This window comes from Hippopotamus amphibius, chromosome 8 (genome assembly GCF_030028045.1).
Source record: "Hippopotamus amphibius kiboko isolate mHipAmp2 chromosome 8, mHipAmp2.hap2, whole genome shotgun sequence".
Lineage (NCBI taxonomy): Eukaryota > Metazoa > Chordata > Mammalia > Artiodactyla > Hippopotamidae > Hippopotamus > Hippopotamus amphibius.
The window spans coordinates 133,967,339-133,989,097 of NC_080193.1; the positions used below are offsets into that span (position 1 = coordinate 133,967,339).

The 21,759-nt window shown below is 39.3% G+C and overlaps 1 protein-coding gene across 1 annotated transcript in view; it reads right to left on the bottom strand.

Moving 5' to 3' along the window:
* Nucleotides 1-4,379: 4,379 nt before the first annotated feature.
* Nucleotides 4,380-21,759, bottom strand: part of CCDC148 (coiled-coil domain containing 148) — a 120,489-nt gene continuing 103,109 nt past the window's right edge. Inside the window, exon 6 of the mRNA XM_057746516.1 lies at nt 4,380-4,493. Within this exon, the coding sequence (XP_057602499.1) occupies nt 4,380-4,493 (114 nt within the window). The remainder of the gene's footprint in view (nt 4,494-21,759) is intronic.

Consider the following 21,759-nt stretch of genomic DNA (forward strand, 5'->3'; position numbering starts at 1 on the left):
AAGAGGAGCATCAGTTTGGGAGCTTTTTTTGGCATTAGATATGCTTGGAGTACAATTTTTAAGGTATCCCAATAACTTACCATCAAATACCAGGACCAGAACTAAAAGTAAGGTAGGATAACATTGCAGTCATTAGTGTAGTTTTCACTGTTTCATATATTTTTTTAGACCAAGTAGAAACTACTTCAGAGTGTTCTCCATAAGCCTTTAATACGAACTTTTATCTGTATGTTCCTGAAAAATCTTATTTTCCTTTTCATTGAGAGAAGAGGAGGTTATGAGAGAGAGAGAGAAGAATCACAGTTAATGCTCCTCTCAGCTTCTGTGTGAGGGTCTGTGTATGTGCGCACACAAGCCAGAAACCTGGGAAACCTCTCTGATGATTCTGCCTTCTCCATTCCCACATCCAATCCATCGCCAAGTCCTATTAATTGATTCTCCTAGATATTTCTCCAACCTGTCCACCAGTGGACAACCTTCTTGTTCCTCAAACCAGATTCCTCTCAGCCTCACCCATAGCCTCCCACAGCACCCTCTAGAGCCTCTTTAAATTACTTGTCACTGCTTGCAATTATGTCATGATTTGGGTCTTTATTATAATTAATGTGCCTAGACTATAAGGCTCGCGAAGACAAAGACTGCATTTCTTATATTTCCTGCGGCACCCCAAGCACCCAAACAGTGCCTGTCTCGTTGTAGGTGCTCAGTAAATATTTGTTACATGAAGAATGAATCCTCTTCATGCGTTTCCTTTATAAACTCTCTAGTCTTTATAAATGCCTCTAGTCTTTGCAAGACTCATCCTTTCCTTATTCAGTCCCTTGTCAGCTCAGGTCTCCTTGGCTGTCCCTCTCACGACATCTCAATTTGTCGGGTGGAAAGTCCTCTGCACCCTCAGTGTAGAGTTGTAGTGATGTCTAAACCAAACCCCAGATTCACCTCCTTCAGGAAGGTCTCCAAGTTTAATTCCCCCTCATTTCATCACACCTAGTCCCCTTAGAGCTAGGGTTGCACTAGGAAGATATCCATGTGCCCTCATTGATATGCTATGTTGAGAATACTTGTCCTTTTTCATGAACTTGGATAATGGCTGCCCAGCTTGTCTTCATTTGGGGGCTTCCTTTGGGAGCTGCCCCACTTGTCTCCTTTCTACCCTGCGACTTCCATGGAGCGTGGTCCCACGTAGGCATTCAGCCACTACTCATCTATGTCTGCCCTAAGACGGGGAACCAGCTCTTCACCTCACCTCTAACCTCCCTTTCTCCACTCATTCAGTCTTGCCCTCCTAGAAGGCCCTTCAAGAAATAGATAGGCTTGCAAAAACTCATCTGGTTAATTTCTATGTATGGGTGTTTGCATGCATTTTTGGTATGTTTTTCCTCTGTTCATTCATTCATTATAAATCCATATAAATCCCTTATAAATCCATATCCCTCCTTCTTCCCCAAAAGAATCAGAGACAGTTTATAAGGATAAATAAAAGCACATCAATATAGTATAAATTAGACCTAAGTGGGAAAGAAAAAGGAAGAGTGAAGAGAAGGAGCATCATTGGCACAAAGCCTGAAGCTAGTACCACGATGCATTGCATATAGTCCGTGCACTGGCAGACATGGCCCTGAATTGGCTCTGGGCTGCCTAGCAGTTGCTTCATAAAGAGAAAAATTTTACAGCATCTCTAAGATAAAATGTGAACTAATCATCAGGAGAAAAGCAACTAGTCGTGCTTCTAAGAGGCCAGAGTGCAATGTAGTGGTGAGTGTGGGGGGCGTGGGGGTGGGGGAGGGGTGTGTGTGTCAGTGCCTTTACTCCAGGTGGCTCTAAACACTGGTGCACGTTAGGATCACCAGGGAAGCCTTCAAAAAACACCATTTGGGGCCCTGCCTCAGACCAGCTAAATGAGAATCTCTGGGAGTGGAACTAGGAATCACTATTTTTAAAATTTCCCCTGGTGATGTGCAGCCTGGGTCAAAAGGCACTGATTAAAAACAATGAATAGTCTGTGAATCTGGCAGGCACTCTTCCAACTGAACTTCTAAAAGTCTTTCCATGGTGTCTCCACTGGAATAGTTAAATAAAGGTCAAGCTCTTTTACTTGACTCCTACTCCTCAGCAAGAACAGTATCCTTTTTTTCTAATTGAGGTGTAGTTGACATATAAACTGTATATGTTTTCAAGTGTGCAATATGATGATTTGATAATAAATACACATTGTGAAATGATTATCACAATCAAGTTAATTAAACCTCCATCACTTCACATCATTACTTTTTATGCAATAGCCAAGCTATGGAAACAACATGTGTCTGTTGATTGATGGATGGATAAAGAAAATGTGTTTTATATATGTGTGTGTGTTGTATGGAACATTATTTACTCATAAAAAAGAGAAGGAAATCCTGCCATTTGTGACAACATGGATGAAACTGGAGGACATTATACCAAGTAAAATAAACCAGACAAAGACAAATACTATATGGTATTACTTATATGTGGAATTCCCCCCCAAAAAAAACCAGTCAGATTCATAGAAACAGAGAGTAGAATGGTGGTTACCAAGGGCTCGGGGCAGGGAATGGGGAAATGTTGGTCTAAGTGGGTAAAGGGTACAAATTTCTAGTTATAAGATGAATAAGTTTTGAGAATCTGATGTACAATATGATGACTGTAGTTTAATGCTGTGCTGTATACTTGAAATTTGCTAAAAGAGTAGATTTTTAGCATTCTCACCAAAAAAAGGAACAATATCTTAACCATTTTATATCCCCAGCAATATGCATAGTGCCTGACACATAGTAAAAGTGAATTAATTATACATATTTTATATATTTATATATTGTTACAGATTAAATTTTTGTGACAATTTTCTCCTCACTAAATTCACACATTGAAGCTCTAACCCTCAGCGTGGTATATTTGGAGATGGGGGCCTATAAGGAATTAGGTTAAATGAGGTCACAGGATGGGGCCCTGATCTGATAGAATTAGTGTCCTTATCAGAAGGGACACCAGAGAGCTCACTCTTTTTCTCCCTGTACACATGTGCTAAGAAAAATCCATGTGAGGATGCAGTGAGAAGGTGGCCAACTGTAAGCCAGGAAGAGAGCTCTCAACCAGTATGAAATCAGCTCGAATATTGATCTGGGACTTCTAGCTTCCAGAACTGTGAGAAAATAAATTTCTGTTGTTTAAGTCTCTCAGCCCTTGGTATTTTGTTATGGTACCCACAGTTGACTAAGACATATATCATATATATGAATTGTGTGTGTGTGTATATATATATACATCTATCTACCAAAAAACAAACAAAACCACAATCAATCAATCAATTAAAGCAAATTGTAACTAAACGTAACTAACTGCCTGTCAAGTTAATTTTGCCCAAATGTTATCCCTTGACCAACCTTTCAGAGTAACAAGTGTATATCATTCAGTGTAATTTGCTACATGAGATCATTAACAGCCTGACCAGCCCCTCTGCTCCATGTTTCACCCCCAAACAAAATTGACACACAGGGCCATCTTAGTAAAACTTAATCTTTAGTCCAAAATGCACTCAATAACCTCTCCTGGCTTATTTTTATCCAGCCATAGAATGTTATGTTGTGCTTAGCACCCTGTAGGTACTTAACAAGAACTACAAATTATCAACTTCAGAAATACAACAGAATGAATTTAAAGTTTATATCCTTCTTTTAAAAACATAGCTCTTAACATTTGAGATTCCTTTTGGAGACCAGTGATAATCTATGGACCTGCTCAGCAGAGAAAGGCACATTCACAATACACCCCTGAGTTTGCATATAATTTCATGGGTTTGCACACCTTCCCCAGGCTGAGTCATGGCAGGATACCTGTGTTCCCTGCCAGAGGCCACAGTTCCTCTGGGTGGCCCTAGTCATACTGCTGTCCTCTAGGTTCTGGTTATTCTAGGTTCCCCTCCAGCCCCCTCACATCAGGGCTGGAAACAGCTGTTCCAGCTACACCACTTTTTGTTGTTCCCTAAATCCTGCCCATCCCTTTGTAAATAGTCCTTTCAGTAAATTCTCTCAGTTCCCCAGTTTTAATTGTGCCATCTGGTTCCTGCTGGGACCCATCAATATGGCCTCCAGAATACATCTGGGGACCCAAAAGCCATTTGGAAAAATGTAAGAAACTAAAGTCATTCTATATGCAGATCTTTCAATTATAGTTGTTTTTTTTTTTTTTTTTTTTTTTTTTTTTTTACTGCAAAACAAAAGTTAGTATTTTTCTTCTTAACTGGTGGAGTACTTTAAAAATACATGCATATATAATCCTCTATTCAAGAATGTATGCTCATATTTAAAAGTCTCCTGGAACTCTCCAGGATTTGTAGCTTTAAAAACACGGTGTTTAACTTACATTTTCTTAGCTGGCTGCTGGGCATCCCACGTACGACAGAATTGAAAGCTTGAGTAAAAGACAGATAAATGGCCTCTATTGCTTGCCTCCAAGCTACATGTTCTGTCATCCTGTCATGGAAAGAAATTAAAATTGTCTGACACACTGAGTTTCATAAAGCCACACTGTTCCTCTCCAGGATCCTGTGTGCCTCTAGATGTCTGTACCACAAGTGGATTTTTTTGAGGATTTGATCTACAATCTTCATCTCGGGATTAGAGCTTAAGTAAACCCAATCCTTAGTTATTAGGTCTCTCTTTTAAAAAATAAATAAACTATGTAAACATTTCTTTCCTCAGTCCTCCTGGGCTTTCTCTGTCTCTTAAGAATCTTAAAATATTGGCCAATGGGTCTGCCATACAATGTCTCCTATAATGAAGAACTGAAAATACTTATAATATGCAACCTGCTTCATTACCTACTCCTCAAGGGTTTTCCTAATTTCTTATTTGCATTTTCACTCCTCCCAAATAGGTGTTGCTCAATCTGAATCCACTTAATATTTATTTTTCTAAAAACTGAGCCTAGCAATTTTCATTTGAGAACAAAAGCCCACCATTAAATCAGTTTTTCCCCTGAAACCTCAAATATGATGTAAACATTATTTTTTCAGTATAACATAGTTAAAAGATCATCAGGCAAACAATCTAGAAACCAGTATCATCTAGTTTGTAGAGGATTAGTCAAAAATTACCCTCCAAAAGGTAGTAACTTAAGATTGTGTCTATTTTCTAAATTTATAAAACTTCTTAGAAAATCTGTCACTGTCTACAGTAAGATAATTGTTAACATTGTGAAGCACTGGGGACATTTCAGAGTTACAGAAATCATTTGAGTAATCTGATTTTGTCCCCTCCTCTGTTAATAAAGGAAGTACAGGTCTTTAAAAATCTGGGTTCTTCTTTTCACTTCCATATCATCTTATTTCTTCATCTGAGTTTAAGGTCTTTGCATTTGCATTTCCTCCCAACATTGTAACCAACAAAAGCAAATGATGTGGCAAACAAAATGTTATCTATGTCCCACTTACTCTGGGTAAATAATCATCAGTGGACCCCAATCCACTAGCCAGATCCATCTCCTACACTGCCTGGTCCTACCTTCTCCTTCCTTCCCCTTGGACTCCAGAGGTCTCACCTCTTCTAGAGCTGGTTCCATGGTTGATTTAAGGTTGCAATGCCATGGACCTGCTCTAAGTTAACATGTAAATGATAGAACAGATATATTGATAGAGCAAGTCACAGTGCCAGGTGTTGTAGGAAAGCGAGACAGAGGCACCTCCTTTAGACGATTTACAGTCTACTAAGTTTGAGGTATTAAGACAAATGTGTGGATAACTACAATTCAAAGATAATCTGATAGACTCAAAAAGAGAGGTGGAAATAAAAGTATTCCAAGGAGTTACCAGGGGAAATGATTGTATGAAAGTGGAAAAACTTGAAAGTCCTTGGATAAGGTGGATATTTGAGATGAGCTTTATTTAAGGGCCATGATTTTGAAAGAAACTCTAAGGAGGGTGTTGCCATCAAAGGAAAAAGCATGAAATAAGACAAAGAAGGACAATATAAGACATAAATAAGAATAAAGAATCCTGTCTGGCTGGATCTGGAGATAATTTGAGGTTCTAATATGTGGAGCCCTAAAAGTCAAGGGGAGGAGATTGGACCTTATTCCCAGGGAAAAGGAAGTGGCTGAAACACATAGAGCAGGACTGATTGGTAGTCTGTTAGGGGTAAGAGGAAGGAGGAAGAGGAGTAAGGTTGAGATAATTACCAGTAACAAAAAACTGCATCTGGTATAGGTGACCTGACCAAGACGTGACTAGCTCCCTCTCACCATATTCCAACATTGGGGGAAGGGCAGAGATGGAATAAAGATAAGTTGGGTCTGCCAAAGACATTATTTTCTTCTTAGACTAGGCAGCTCCCCTACTTGTAAAGGTCAGTGCCTTCAAATTTTCACCTAATAAGTTAAACAGCTTACATATTTCAGAATAAAAATTCCCTTCTCATGTGCAGATGATGTGTTTCCAAAGTCTTTCTTTTGCTAAAAGGCTAAGAAAAGTTCAGACGTGACAGAGCCAGCGCAGTAGCTGTGGGAGTGCATGGTATTTCAAAGGCTGATGAGTGAGCGATGTCAGCGGTGACCTCAGGATCTATTTAGATAAAACTCCTTATGGCTTTGTAGCTAATAAAAAATCATTCTCCCAAAGGATACATGTAAAGTAAAGGCTCAACTCACAGATACAGAGAATAAAGCAGTGGTTATGGCGGGGGGTGGCGAGGGGGGATTGCAATCAAAAGGTGGGGCAATGGGTGGTACAAACTATAGGGTGTAAGATAGGCTCAAGGATATGTTGTACGACGCAGGAAATACAGCCAACATTTTGTAAAAAGTATAAACAAAAAGTTACTACAAACTTTAAAACTAAAATTTAAAAAAATTGTAAAAAAAAATTTAAAGCATGAACCAAACAAAAATAAATAAAATTTAAAAATAAAAGTAAGGGCTCAACGAAATCCTGTTATAAGCTACAACATGAATGAACCCTGAGGACATTATACTAAGTGAAGTAAGGCAGACACAAAAGGACAATTATTATACCTAGACTAGTCAGATTCAAAGAGAAATTAGTGGTAATGAGGGACTGAGGGAACGAGGAAGGGAGAGTTACTGTTTAGTGGGTACAGAGTTCCAGTTTAGGGTGGTGAAAAAGTTCTGGAGATGGATGGTGGTGGTGGTGGTGGTTGCACCATCATGTGAATGTACTTAATGCCACCAATCTGTACACTCAAAAAAGGTTGAAATGGTAAATGTTATGGTAAGTATATTTTACTACAATAAAAAAGTAAAAGCTCAATGAGGTCTGTATTGTGGTTTTTATAATACCAAACTCTAATTTACTAATTTTTGGAAAGAAAATTCATGCTTTATGGCCTGATGGAATCACGCATGCTGGTTGGCAATCTACACGGGCTTCTCCGTTCTATGGAAGGAGTTACATAGCTCTAAGAAGCTTGCTCGGCGAGTGAGAAATCAGAGCAAGGTGCTGGGTATGGTGATGGTTACCAACAGAGAGACTGTTTTGCCTAATGTTCTCATCTTCAATTTAGGAATATATCTGCCAGGGAGGCCAGAATCTTTGCATCAGTCAGTCTGGGCACTCTTCCTCAAGAAGGTTATTTATCAAAGCACAGTCTATCACAGTCAGGAATGCAGTAAGAGAATATGACTAACACATCAATAGCTATCAGAAAGAATGATGAAATCTAAAAGAGTAGAGAAAAGAGAAGAAGAGCAACATCAGGAAACAATCCTAGAGGATCAAAGTCTGTGATTTTAAAATGAAAATTGCCTGCATTAACTCAATATGCATTGCCCTTGGTATAAATGTTTTAGTGTCTCAATGACAGTAGAAGACCATTTAATAAGGCTATTTGTCTTTTCAGGTTGTCATAGCACATATGAGACTCTCTAGAATCGAAATATGCTACTAAGGATGGAAAAAACTGGTATGAAGTAGGAGAAGATAATAAGATGAAAAATGAAATATTGAGAGGGAAGGGAGACTAGTAACGAAGGAAGACAGTTGTGAAATAATGTTGTGAGACGAAAGAAGTCTACTGGGGGTTCTGTGAGATGGAGAGCTAACATATCCCAAAACACTGGAAACACCTACAAACGCTGCATAAAACATTTCTGGAAGAGAATCAAAACATGCTCGTAAAAAGGAAGAAACTTAAAGCCACAGTAGTAACCAGAGCAGATACCTGGAGGCTTGGGCTTAAAGTTCACAGAAACACATTTTGAGTGAGGCGTTAGAACTAAGACTCAAGAGAAAAAAAATCTGCCCACCTGCACAGAAGACCCTAGTGAATCTCATCTGTCTCCGTCTAGGCAACCAGTGGAGAAAAACATGTAATTCCGTGAGAGATCCAAAATCCATGCTTGATCCTTACTCAGGCTTGGAGTTTAAATTTATACTGCATTCCAGGAAGCCCCATTTCAAAAGATAAACAGAAAACTAGGTTATGAACAGAGATGACCCTGGCACTCCTGGCATAAATAAAAGCAAAACCAGTGGTGGAATACAGACACAGGTGGCAGGGGATTTTCACAAAATATTCAGCCTCATTGAATATGAGCTCATCATAAAAAGTTACAAAATAAGTAAGTAACAATTTTTGTGTGAGGCACAGTCCATGGTTATAAAATACAGGATGATTATATCCAAGAATTTGAGTTACTAGTTGGGATATAGAAAGTGACTACCAAAGAGAATATCTTTAAAATTATTAAAGCTATAACAGAAGTAATTAAAACACAGAAATGAGAACTGGAAAAAGTCAAGACTGCTTTGAATGATGTTGATGATAATAATAATACTAGCACAGCACTGACAACTTTTCTAAATGCTTTGCAAGGAAATTCCCTGACAGTCCAGTGGTTAGGACCCCATGCTTTCACTGCTGAGGGTGTGAGTTCAACACCTGGTGAGGGAGCTAAGATCGTGCAAGCCGCAGGGCATGGTCAAAAAAATAAATAAATAAATTTTAAAAATAAATAACTTCCAACTTTAATTTTAAAATGCTTTGTAAATATTAATTCATTTAATCCTCACAACACTGTTATATCATGAGACATTATTATTTTACCTTTTTATAGATGAGAAAACTGGGGCACAGAGAAGTTAAGTAACTTGCACCAGGTCACAGATCTAATAAGAGACAGAGTTGAAGTTTCTACAAAAACATTCTTTATCCAAATGCCATAGTTCATTTGGGCTGCTATAACAAAAACACCATAAACTGGGTGGCTTCTAAACAACAGGAATTTATTTATCTCAGTCTGGAGGCTGGAAAAACCAATTTCAGTGCCAGCAGATTTGGTGTCTGGTGAGAAGCCATTCCTGATTCGTAGATGGCCATCTTCTCACTTAACCTCACATGGCAAAAGGGGCAAGGGAACTATCTGGGGTCTCTTTTACAAAGGCACTAATCTCATTCATTTATGCTCTACCTTCATAACCTAATCACCTCCCAGAAACCCCATCTCCTAATACTATCACATTGGGGGGTAGGATTTTAACATATGAATTTTGGGGAGCACAACTTTAAGTCTATAGCAGCAGAGCATAGGGTCTGAACCACTACACTAAACCAAGAACCAAATTTTATTTCCAGGTAAAATATAAAATTTCAAAAAATTTCAAAATTTGAAAATTATAAAAATGAAAACATTTGTAATTGTTAAGAAAGTTCAGTGGATGAGTTAAATAGCAGATTAGGCACAGCTGAAGAAAGAATTAGTGAACTTTAAAATAGAACTGAAAAAAAAAACACCTGAGAATACAGATATAAATAAAGAAATAGAGGAGGAAAATATAAAAGCAAGAGTAAGAAGCATAGAGAATAAAATGAAAAGATGTAACATATTGCTAAAAGAAGTTCCAGAAGGAGAGAGTAGACAGAACAATAGAGACAATATTCAAAAACATAATGACTAAAAAATTTCCGAAATTGGTAAAAGACATAAACATTCAAGAAACACAACATAAATAAAGGTAAATCACACATGAGAACAGTGTAGTGAAGTTATCTAAGAAAACTAAGAGAAAATGTTAAAAGTAGGCAAAAAAAAGGAAAGAGAGGGGTTCTCTACAAATGAACAATTCGATTGATAACACGTCTCAATAGCAGCCATAGAATCTGGAAGATTCTAGATTATCTAGAAGATTGTATCTTTAGAGCCCTGAAGAAAAATATTATTAACCTAGAATTTTACACCCAGGTAGAATATTTTCAGGCATGAGGACAAAATAAAAACTAAAAAGAAAAAAAAAAAATGTTGGGGAGAGTTCCCTACACTTAGATACTTGCTGAAAGAACACCTAATTAAAAGGTGTATTTCAGGGAGGGGGAAAGGAAGAGCTGGGAAGGATGTGTAGGATACAAGAAGAAATGGCGAGCAATGAAATTGGTAAACACTGACTGATAATCAATTTGGGGGATTAAAAACCAGAACTAGATAAAATTAAAGTGGAAAACTGCAGTGTGATCAGTGGAGGGTCCTGCGGGCACGTGATCGCTGAGAGGAAAGAGCGGTTGGAATGACATTAGACTTTATTAAGTTACTTGCGCATATTAAAATATAAGGGCTACTATCCAAAGAATAGGAGTTAAATGTTGAATTTCCAAAACAGAGAGGAAACAACAGAATAAAGGAAAACTTGATTAATGTTGTAGAAGGAAGAAAGAGGAAGAACAAGAAACATTAGAAACAGCATGATAGGTGGGGAATAGAATATACTAAAATAAATCTAAATGAACCAGTAGTCATAGTGGATGTAAACTAACTCATCAGTTAAAAGGCAGAAACTATCAGACTGAAAACTAAAACAAAATCCAGCTATATCCTCTCCTAAGGAGAGAACTTATAAAACATAATAATAGTGAAGATTGACATTAAAGAGAGAGAGAAAGACATACGAGACTTCTATTTCCAATAGGATGGAGACCTAGATATTACAAAACTCCCTCTACCACCCCCAAACACCCAGATCTGGATAAATCACACAAAGATACTTTAAAATGTCTTATTAAGCTAACAAAAAATTAGGGGAAACCCGTAAGAGAGAGAAAAAGCAAAGAGGAAGCCCACATCACAGAAGCAGATGAACACAAACCCAGAAAAGCAGTGCTGCTCTGGGTCAGGGGTCAGCAAACTACAGTCTGGGAACGAAACCCACCTCTCCTGTTTTTGTCAGATTTTACTGGAATCCAGCCAGGCCCAGTGTTTACATGTTGCCTCTGGCTTCTTTTGCACTATAACAGCAGAACTGAGTAATTTCGACAGAGATCATATGACTGGCAATGGTGAAAATACTTACTGTCTAGCCCTTTATAGAAAAGTTTGCTGACCCCTGTTCCAGGAGCCCAGAGTGAAATTGCATACAGTGAGACATAGAAACTGAAGCCTGGGCCTTTAGTCTATGCACAGTGAAGGAGGTGAGATGGAGACTTCCCACAAATAGGGCACTTGAAACGACTTTCTCTCTGTAAAAGAATGGGTTGAGAGAAAATCTGACTCTTTGCAAAGGGCACGGATGAGAGCCTGCTGTCGCTGGGGTTACTCTGAGTTTGGCAACCACGGCCTAGACTCACGCTGCCTCCCATGCCCACCATAGAAGCAGACTGCCAACTCGGAAGTCCACTTCCAAGGGCATTTCTCAGCACCCTCCAGCTGTGCTCTAAATGAGGTGTGAGCAACATTTCCTCTCTGTTGTTTCTGTGCATTTTTTTCCTTCATTGTGGTAGACTGTGTGGTCCCAGTTAATTCCCCAGGTAACATTTACTGTTGATGTTAGTGTTCTGGTTACAAAGTTGCATGTGTTTGGAGTGGGCTGTCCCTAACCCCAGCTTGCTTGCTTGCTTGCTTGCTTGCTTGCTTTCTGCTACTTTTGATGCACAACATTACAATATACAAGTTTTGCTTTTGTTTTTATATACATACACCACTGTTCTTTTTGGAAAACCTGAATGTAGTAGAAACACCTAAATGTAGTAGAAACACCTAAATGTAGATGCTTCAAATTGAAATATTGTGTTTCATTTAGTAATATGTTTGGGTTTATTTTTTAGCAGAATGATAACACTAAGAACTATTTTTTTTTTTCTCTCTAAATCTACATTTAGACTACCCTATGCCTGAACATTGTCCTTGTTACTGAGTGTTCTGTGTGTTCTTGCCCAGGTATTTGCACAGAGGAGATTTGGGGCAGTGACTGAATCATGACCAGAAGGTATGGGATTGGACCAGTGTTCACATCATGCTGGAGAAGAGTTTGGGAAATAACAGGTTGGGTTTGGTGCAGTGAATTCTTGGTGTACCCAACACAGTGTGGTTCAACAATGAACAGTTCATTGAAGAAGTGCTAGCTTCTGATGGGTACTTTGTGAGCACTTGGGAGAAGTCAACCCTATTGGGAAAGGATGAATTTTTCATTTTTCTCTGGACTACCTCCCCACCGCGCCCTTTCCTTACCCCCATCAGTAGCCCTGGAAAGACTCTAAAGAAGTGGAATAGTTTCATCCCTTAGGGACTGAGATTGCTGGAGCCTGTCCTCTAGATGGAGGAGGCACACGGGTTCCGTCCTGGATGTAGGCTGGCTGACCACTACCACATCGTGGCAGACAATGTCAAGGAGAATGGTGGCTGGTGGGAGCTCCCCTGTGGAAGAGTTAGCCTGTGATCATAACTAGGATATTCATTCCTTATTTCTCTGATCATAATCTCCTTTTAGTCTCCAAGCTGCCAATAAGTCTTGTGAATTGCTACAGGCTATTAGTGTGTGGAATTAAGGAAATTCTCTGCTTTCATGCTTGCAGCAAAGCTTGGGAGGAAGAACAAGCAACTGCCTAAGTGAGGCCAGATATGAGATGGCAAAAGACAATCTGTTAAGCAGTGGAGCTGTGGATAGAGCCACATGGCTGTCTAGGATGACAAGATTCCACCAGGACACATTTGCATATGTAACATGCAGGCATTTCCAAAAACAAGTGTAGAAGGGAAACAGGTAAAAATACTGGGCGGTGGTTAAGGCAAAACCATTTATATATAAAAAAGAAGTGTGGCTTTATTTTTAGACTTACTAGCTGGGACTACCAGTATTTGAGGCATGAATAGATCTTGGGGAAAAGTTCTATGGAATAGACCTTGGAAACAATGGCTTAAGTGAATAGCCCTCCTGCAGGATTCACATTTTCATAAGTGCTTCAACTATTGAAAGGAATTTAGCATCTATTCCAGATAATGGGGGCTCCTAGGGGACTTTTTTAGCAATTCTTAAATTACAGCATTATGATATATTTGAGTTCACACCCAGGTAAAAATCCAAAGAAGAGCCCCCATGCCTGACTTGTGGCTATGTCCCCATCATTTCTTTCAGATTCTCAACATAGTTCTAGATATTTATGACAACAGAAGGAAGTCTGGACAGGCAATTCTTGAGACTAGGAGGCAGTAGAGTTCAGGGCTCAGAAGCCAGGTTACCTGGCTTTAAATCTAGGTTCTTATGAGCTGTGTATTATTGGGCAAGGTGAGTCACCTTCCCGTGCCTTAGTTTCCCAATCACACAACACAGCTAAAAATAGTGCATATCTCATGGGGTTGTTGTTGCAGATCGAATTATCTCATACATGCAAAGCACCTATAGCAGTGTCTGGTATGTAGTTTGTGCTCAATAATTGTTGACTATCATTGGGTTAGCGAAGAAGCTCGTTTGGGTATTTTCTGTAAGCTGTGATGAACAAATAAACTTTTTGGCCAACCCAACTACTATTAGAAGTTCAGGCAAAGGATTGGATATAATCAAGGGTCTGTTGTTTGAGGGTTTTGATTCAGATATCTTCTTCTACATAACAAACCACCTTAAACTAATAATGTGTTACTATCTCTCCCATAATTCCATGGGCTGACTGGGCTCAGATGGGTGGTTTTCTGCTGGGCTCACTGGGGGTCTCTCATGCGGTTGTCGTCATATGGCAGCTGGGGCTGGAGTCACTTGGAGGCTTGGCCATAGTAGAATGTTCCAGATGACTTCTTCCTTCCTGTGTCTGTTGCTTTAGTTCTCCACCACACAGCATCTCTCTCCACGGAGCTCATCATCCCCCAGGGCTCTCCATTTAGCCTGTACTTCATCAGGGTAGTCAGACTTCTCACAAGGCAACTGGCTTCTGAGAACACAAAAGCAGCTACCAGGCCTTTTCTAATGGTTAGGCCAGAAGTGGCACAGCATCATGTCTGCCCATTATAGAAGTCCCAAGGCCACCCAGATTCAGTGTGGAGGGAAGGGACTACAGAAGGGCCTGGCGACCGGGAAGGATGGCTCACCAGGTGTGGTCTTTGGTGATGCCTAGCACAGTTGGCATGTGGAAATGAGTATGGAGAGTATAGCACATTCAAAATGAAGGACAGATAAAGCAGAAGAACCAATAACTGAAGTGAACAGAGACTAAGAGAGATCCAAGCTGGGATGGGAAGGGGCAGAACTCCAGGCAGCTGGTTAGTAACAGGAGATGAGTGAAGGCAGGGATCACAGAAGTTTCAGGTTTTGGTCGGAAAACACCACCTCTAGGTCTTAGAGTACCACAGGCAGAAAAACCATCAGCAAGGAAGCACAAAGAAGTAACCGTGGACAAGATGACAGGTGCAACAGACCAGGCCCTGGGTGCTGGGGTGACACGCAGGCCACAGAAGCTGCCTCAAGGGCTTGATGAGGGGGACTTCCTTATCACCTGTACTTGGGCTCAGGATGGATCATAGATTCTGGAAGAGCACTAAGTGTCCTGTTTGAGATTCAGAAATATGCAGTTTGGACAAGAGGAAAAGAAAAGCTAAAGCCAGCCCACTTATCACACCTTGGCTCTCAGGAGTATTATGCATGCTTTAATTTGCATATCTACTTGCTCAAGGCTTCCTTTGTTCCCCTACCCATCTACAGGAACTTTGCAAGAGGGAAAGGAATGAATGAATTCAGAGTTCAGTTTTTCTCCTGAAGTGATAAGAATCACAGACTTCACTGATGCCCACTTTCACATCATCTCACACCTGATTTATTCTAAAAAGTTCCCCCAATCCTAGTCTTCTTCCTGCCTCCATCCAAGGTGTGCCCTGCTCTCATATTAACCTTCCAAAAGTACCGTCTTTGTTTCTGTACCCAACAAAGCTTGAACAATTTGTACTGTCAACAAGATAAAGTTCAAACACCTTAGGCTGTTATTCAAGGGTCCATAGGCCTGTGTAAGAAGGATGGGCTTAGGTTGGAGGACGTCAGAAGTGAAACTCGCAGTTACCAACAGGTACCACTTTCTAGCTTTATCAAGCCTCAAAGAGTACACAAACAGTGCAAAGGAAACATCCAAATGATGCATCATTTCCTTTGTCTTGGGGACGGACAAAGGAGGTGACAATGGTCAGAAGCCTGCAGGGGTAAAAATTCTGCCACGTATAAACAAAAGGGCTCACAGAAATGTATTTTCTTCCCTACTGGAAGGGTCCCAGTATCCACTTCTGCTACCTTGTCAATCCACTCAACAAGCCACGACACTTAGAATAGTCATCTGCACCTACGTTCGAGTTCTGCATCCCAATATTCTTGCTGCGTAATATTCTACAATCTTTCATTTTGTGCCTGCACCACAGGTTATATAGTTTCCTTTATCTCCTGTGTAGAGAATTAGGAGATTTTGTATTTCTCCACAGAGGTTTTCTGAGGGTGGTCTTGATCCTGGTCTCCACAGCAGTCCTCTGTATTGGTGTCCCAGTTTCATGTTTTAACTTATATGCCAGGCAAGAAGTCTACTGGGAAACTCCTCCTCCTCGACACAAACCTTTGCACCCATCCAAGCTGGTCTACCTTTTCTGTTCCTTTCACTTCTTAGTTCTTGCTGATCGCTGTGCATAAGGTGGAAAAGGAGAATAGAGAAGGAATGGAGAAGACATGAGTTGTTCCAATGTTCCAAGAAGCTGAGGAGTTGGATTACAAACATTAGGGAAGCAAGTGGGATAAGACGTGTCTTGTTCTGTAGCTCTCTCATATCTGCTGCCTTTTACTTGTATTTTTTTCTGAAATATGTGAGATGTTTTATCTTCTCAGTCAAATGCTGAGCATAATTTAGGAAGACAAGGGGTTTTAAACTTTGTCTCTCTACCATGTGTATTTATCCTTATCCAGAGAAGATATAGATAACTATTTCTAGGTTGAGTATCCCATACGAAAGCGAAGTCATATTGTTCATCCATCCATCCATCAATCCATCTATTCACTGAGTCAACAAACATTTATCAACTGACCCCTATTCACCTTGAAGCCCTGCTCGATGTTGCCCATCACAGTGGATGCTTTATGCAGATTCTAGAATTCCTAGATTCCCCAGCATCTGATACACAGCCCTCTATAAAGTATCCAGCTTTAAAAACCATTATTATAAAAGTCATACAGGCTCATGATAAACATTAAAACAGTATAAAAGGGTATAAAGGGAAAAGTAAAACCTCCCTAGTCACCACTCCATCAAAATTTTCTATTCCAATTACTTAAAAGCAGCAGTTGCTGACAGTTTCTTATACACCCTTCCAGAAATATGCATTATTCTTTTTACATAGATGAGATCATTCTATATGTATTTTTCTGTTGTTGCTCCCCACCCTTCACCTGTACAATGTACCTTGGTTCTCTTTTCATATTAGCCCGTGTAACTTTCCTTGCTTTTTTTTTTTTTGTTACAGCTTTATTGAGATATAATCTATACACCATGTAATTCACCCATTTAAGGTATATAATTCAATGGTTTTTAGAATATTCATAGAATTATGTAACCATCACCACAATACTCATTCTTTTTTAATGGTTGTAGAAACTCTGTTTTCTCTTAAGCCATAATTTTAGTAAATATTTGTTGAGTTAAGCCATAGATGTGGACTGAGAAAGGTAAGAAAGCAAATTGTCTAGAAAGATAAAGACAAAGAAGCTCTGAGGCTTCCACTGGTCTTTTAAGTCAATTGATAACTAGGTTATGTTGACATGAAACATGGATGAGAAATTCACATTATCTGGATCTTTTCTTTCCAGACAATCGGGCCCTAATCCACATGCATGTAACTTCATGTTGCATTGTGCTGGATTTTCTTTAGCAAGTCAATTATTTTTACTTCCAAGTAAAGTTTTATTCCATTTTAGTAAGTTTAAAAATAAATATCACCTTTAATAAACTTCCCAAAGTAAGCTTATAATATTTCAATAGTAACAGGACATTTTTTTGCAGCATTTGTTTTAAATATATGTGAAGGTATATCAGATTAATACAATATTTACAAAATGTCTAACGAAATGCAAGCAAATTGTTTTTGAAATTGTTTATAAATATTAGGAGTTTTAAGCATATGTGGTGCTAAGTAATATTGACATGTCTGGGAAAATGTGCAAAGTAGAAGGAAAATAATGCAACTCCTCTTTCCTTGCAATTACATTCCCACCTACAAAATACATTCTCTGAGGGACAAAAGAAAAAAAAAAAAAGATATTTGGTAAGGCCTACAGTGACATTAGAAACATGTATTTAAATAATTTAAATAAACAAACCTGAGTCAGGTTAGCAGTAAAAAAAAAAAAAAAAAAAAAAAGGCTCAGATACTATGGCAGGTAGGAAAGAAAAAGAACACAGTCACTTTTTAGAATAAAGAAGAATTACAGTAGAGGTTGGCAAACATCTTTCTAGAGATTTTTAAAATATGAAGAGGACTGATTTGAGACCACATTCCTCCCTAATGCTTGACACTTGATTCCATAAAGGGTCATGGAATTTGTGAATTCTATTACTATAATCCAGTCCCACACTGTCTCAAAGTGAAATACTCAGTGTTTCAAAATGTTCAATGTCTAAGTTCCTGAAAAGTCTCCCACTCAGGACCTCTCCAGCACTCGCCAGCAATCTATCAAGTGTTCATCTTCAAATGTGTCAGCCAACATACAACCACTTTTCCAAAACAAATTGATCAGATGTCAGAAACAGTAGAATTCTCAGACCTTGTTTTTTTTTCTCCTTAGATCAAACCTCATCATTTCTGGGATTTGACTGAGGTCTTTAAAAATCTGTATCTTAGATTTTCCTTATAACTTTTGTAGGCAAAGTCTTGGTCTCCAAAAAGGTCTCCAATTTTCTCAGGTTTCCTTAAAAATGTCTTTTACTTTCAGAATGACATCATGTTTCACCTCTGTGTCCTATACTTAAAATCTGGCACAGCTAAGGAGATGATGAAGCTATTTTAATGGGGGCAAAATAAAACCCAAGAAAATGCAGTCCCCATAAAAAATAACTAAATATATGCCACATGTAGGAAGCCTCACCCACTTCATGCTTTTTAAAAATAAAAATACTACATAGGACTTTGGATATGGGAAAACGAGCTGAGCTCTTTAAGAAGAGAGAAAGTAATTTTCAGTAGGCTTTTTCTAGAATGGAAAACACTGCTGTGAAAAACAGCACTCAGCAATTAATGTGAAATAAAAAAAAAAGCACCACAGAAATGTTCTCTTCATCCTACTTTTCAGAGAAAGAGAAAATGATAATTGGCAGGACAGAATACAGAGATGGAGGGATTATCTATAAAGGGCATTAGACTTCAAAAAAGGGGAACTTTTGTGGTTGGTGCATTAGAAGAACTAAAAAAAGAACAGTGTATCAGTGCATCAGTAGTAGCAAACAACAAAACCCACTTAAGCTAGTTGCAATAGGAAAGCAATTTATTTAAGGGTGTTAGGTAGTTCCTAGAATTTCTGGGAGGGCCAGAGAAGATGCTCAACCCTCACTAGGAGACTGGTTCCCTGAAGACCCACCGAAGCTCTGCTAGTCCCATGCATCTTTACTTGCATCACCTATCTTGAGAGCTAGATCCTAAAAGTATGGTAATAGATGTTAACTAGACTTATTGTGGTGATCATTTCATAATATACACAAATATTAAAACATTATGTTGTATCCCTGAAACTATTTTAATGTTATATGTCATTATACCTCAATTTTAAAAAGAAGGAGGAGGAGGGGAAAGGAGAGGGAAGAGGAGGAGAGGGAAGATGATGATGATGATGATGATATGCTGGCACAGCTAGCTGGAAAAAAATAATACACACAGGCATACCTCGGAGATATTGTGGGCTTGGTTCCAGATCACCACAATAAAGCGACTATTGCAATAGAGCAAGTCACACAACATTTTTGGTTTCCCAGTGCATATAAAAGTTATGTTTATACTATACTGTAGTCTATTAAGAGAATTATGCAAGAGAATTATGTTCAAAAATGTTTGTACTTTAATTATAAAATACTTCATTGCTAAAAAATGTTAACCATCATCTGAGCCTTCAGCGAGTCATAATCTTTTTGTGGTGGAGGGTTTTACCTCGATGTTGATGGCTGATGACTGATCAGGGTAGTGGTTGCTAAAGGGTGGGGTGGCTGTGGCCATTTCTTAAAATAAGACAACAGTGAAGTCTGCTGCATCGCTGAACTCTTCCTTTCACAAAGGATTTCTCTGTAGTATGCAATGCTGTTTGATAGCATTCTACTCACAGTAGAACTTCTTTCAAAGTGAGAGTCAATCTGCTCACACACTGCTGCTGCTTCATTAACTAAGTGTATGTAATATTCTAAATCCTTTGTGGTCATTTCAACAATCTTCATAGCATCTTTATCAGTAGTAGACTCCATCTCAAGAAACCGCTTTCTTTGCTTATCCATAAAAAGCAACTTGCCATCTGTTAGTTTTATCAGCGATTCAGATACATCTTCAGGCTCCACTTCTAATTGTAGTCTTCTTGCAATTTCTACCACATCTGCAGTTACTTCCTTCACTGAAGTCTTAAAGCCCTCAAAGTCATCGATAAGAGTTGGAATCAACTTCTCCCAAACTCCTGCTAATGTTGGTATTTTGACCCCTTCCCATGAATCACAAATGTTCTTCATGGCATCTAGAATGGTGAATTCTTTCCAGAAGATTTTCAATTTACTTTGCCCAGATGCAGCAGAGGAATCACTATTTATGGAAGCTATATCCTTACAAAATCCATGAGTTGAAAAATGGATGTTTTGTCAGCAGGCATGAAAACAATATGCATCTCACTGTACATCTGCATCAGAGCTCTTAGGTGCCCAGGGACATTGTCAATGAGCAGTAATATTTTGAAAGGAATCATTTGGTTTCTGAGCACTGTCTCACCAGCGGGCTTAAATACTCAGTAAACCATATTGTAAACAGGTGTGCTGTCATCCAGGCTTTGTTGTTCCATTTATAGAGCACAGGCATAGTAGATTGAGCATAGCTCGATGGGTCCTAGAATTTTCAAAATGGTAAAGGAGCACTGGCTTCAACTTAAAGTCACCAGTTGCATTAGCCCCTAACAAGAGAGTCAGCCAGGCATTGGCTTGTCCTCTCTAGCTATGAAAGTCCTAGAAGGCATATTCTTCTAATAGAAGGCTGTTTCATCTACACTGAAAATCTCTTATTTAGTGTAGTCACTGAAACTGTGCCCCGTAGAGTTAACAGAAGCTGATAACTAATAGGAATTCTTGAATTTGTCTTACGGAAGAACAGAAAGGGGTCAGCTTGTTAAAACCCCTTTGCTTTTAAACTGTCTTCATTGATTAAGTTCACTTAAGTTTTTTTTTTTTTCTTTCTTTCTCTTTTCCGCTCTTATACTGCATACCTTCCTAGCTTCATGCAGCCCAGTTGTTTTATAGGAACTTGGAGTCAGCTCCTGCCCAGTATGAGCTGGCTGGGGGCTGGATGGGACTATAGGCCTAAAACTGGGCCTGCTCAGATGTCCAGTGTGTGGTCTTTTGATGGCAGAGGACTGGAAAACTCCACCCTCATATCATGCTAAGTGTCTCCATTTTGAATATGCAGAATCACGTGGCCCAGATGGACCTGCGCAGAACACGGATTACCTCCACCATTTTCCCTACCTCCAAACACCTTTCCCATGCCTGAGACCACCCTGCTTATCCCACAAACATCCCAACCCCCTCCGGTGGATCTGAGACTTGTTCTCCCATCTCCTTGCTTGGCTGCCTTGTGAATAAACTCTTTCTCGGCTGGAAAGCTCAGTGTCTTAGCGTTTGACTTGCTACGTGTCTGGCAAATGGACCCAGTTTGGTAACACCACCTTTATTAAGTATTGTAGCTAGATCTCAGGGAAAACTTGTTGGAGCTTCTTCATCAGCACTTGCTTCACCTTGTAACTTTTATGTTACAGAAACTGCTTCTTACCTTAAACCTCATGAACGTATCTCTGCTAGCTTCAACCTTTTCTTCTGTAGCTTCCTCACCTCTCTCAGCCTCCACAGAATTAATGAATACTCTGGATTAGGCTTTGTTTTAGGGGGATGTTGTGGCTGGTTTGATCTTCTATCCAGACCACTCAAACTTTCTCCATATCAGTAACAAATCAGCTCGCTTTCTTATCATTCATGTCTTCACTGGAGTAGCACTTTTAATTTCCCTCAAGAGCTTTTCCTTTGTGTTCACAACTTGGCTAACTGTTTGACACAAGGGGCCTAGTTTTCAGCCTGCCTTGGCTTTCAACATGTCTTCCTCACTAAGCTCGACCATTTCTAGTTTATTATTTAATGTGAGAGACATGAGACTCTTCCTTTCACTTGACCACTTAGAAACTTAGGGTTATTAATTGGCCTAATCTCCATATTGTTGTGCCCCCAGGAATAGGGACGCCTGAGGAGAGGGAGAGAGATGGGGAAACAGCAAGTTGGTGGAGCAGTCAGA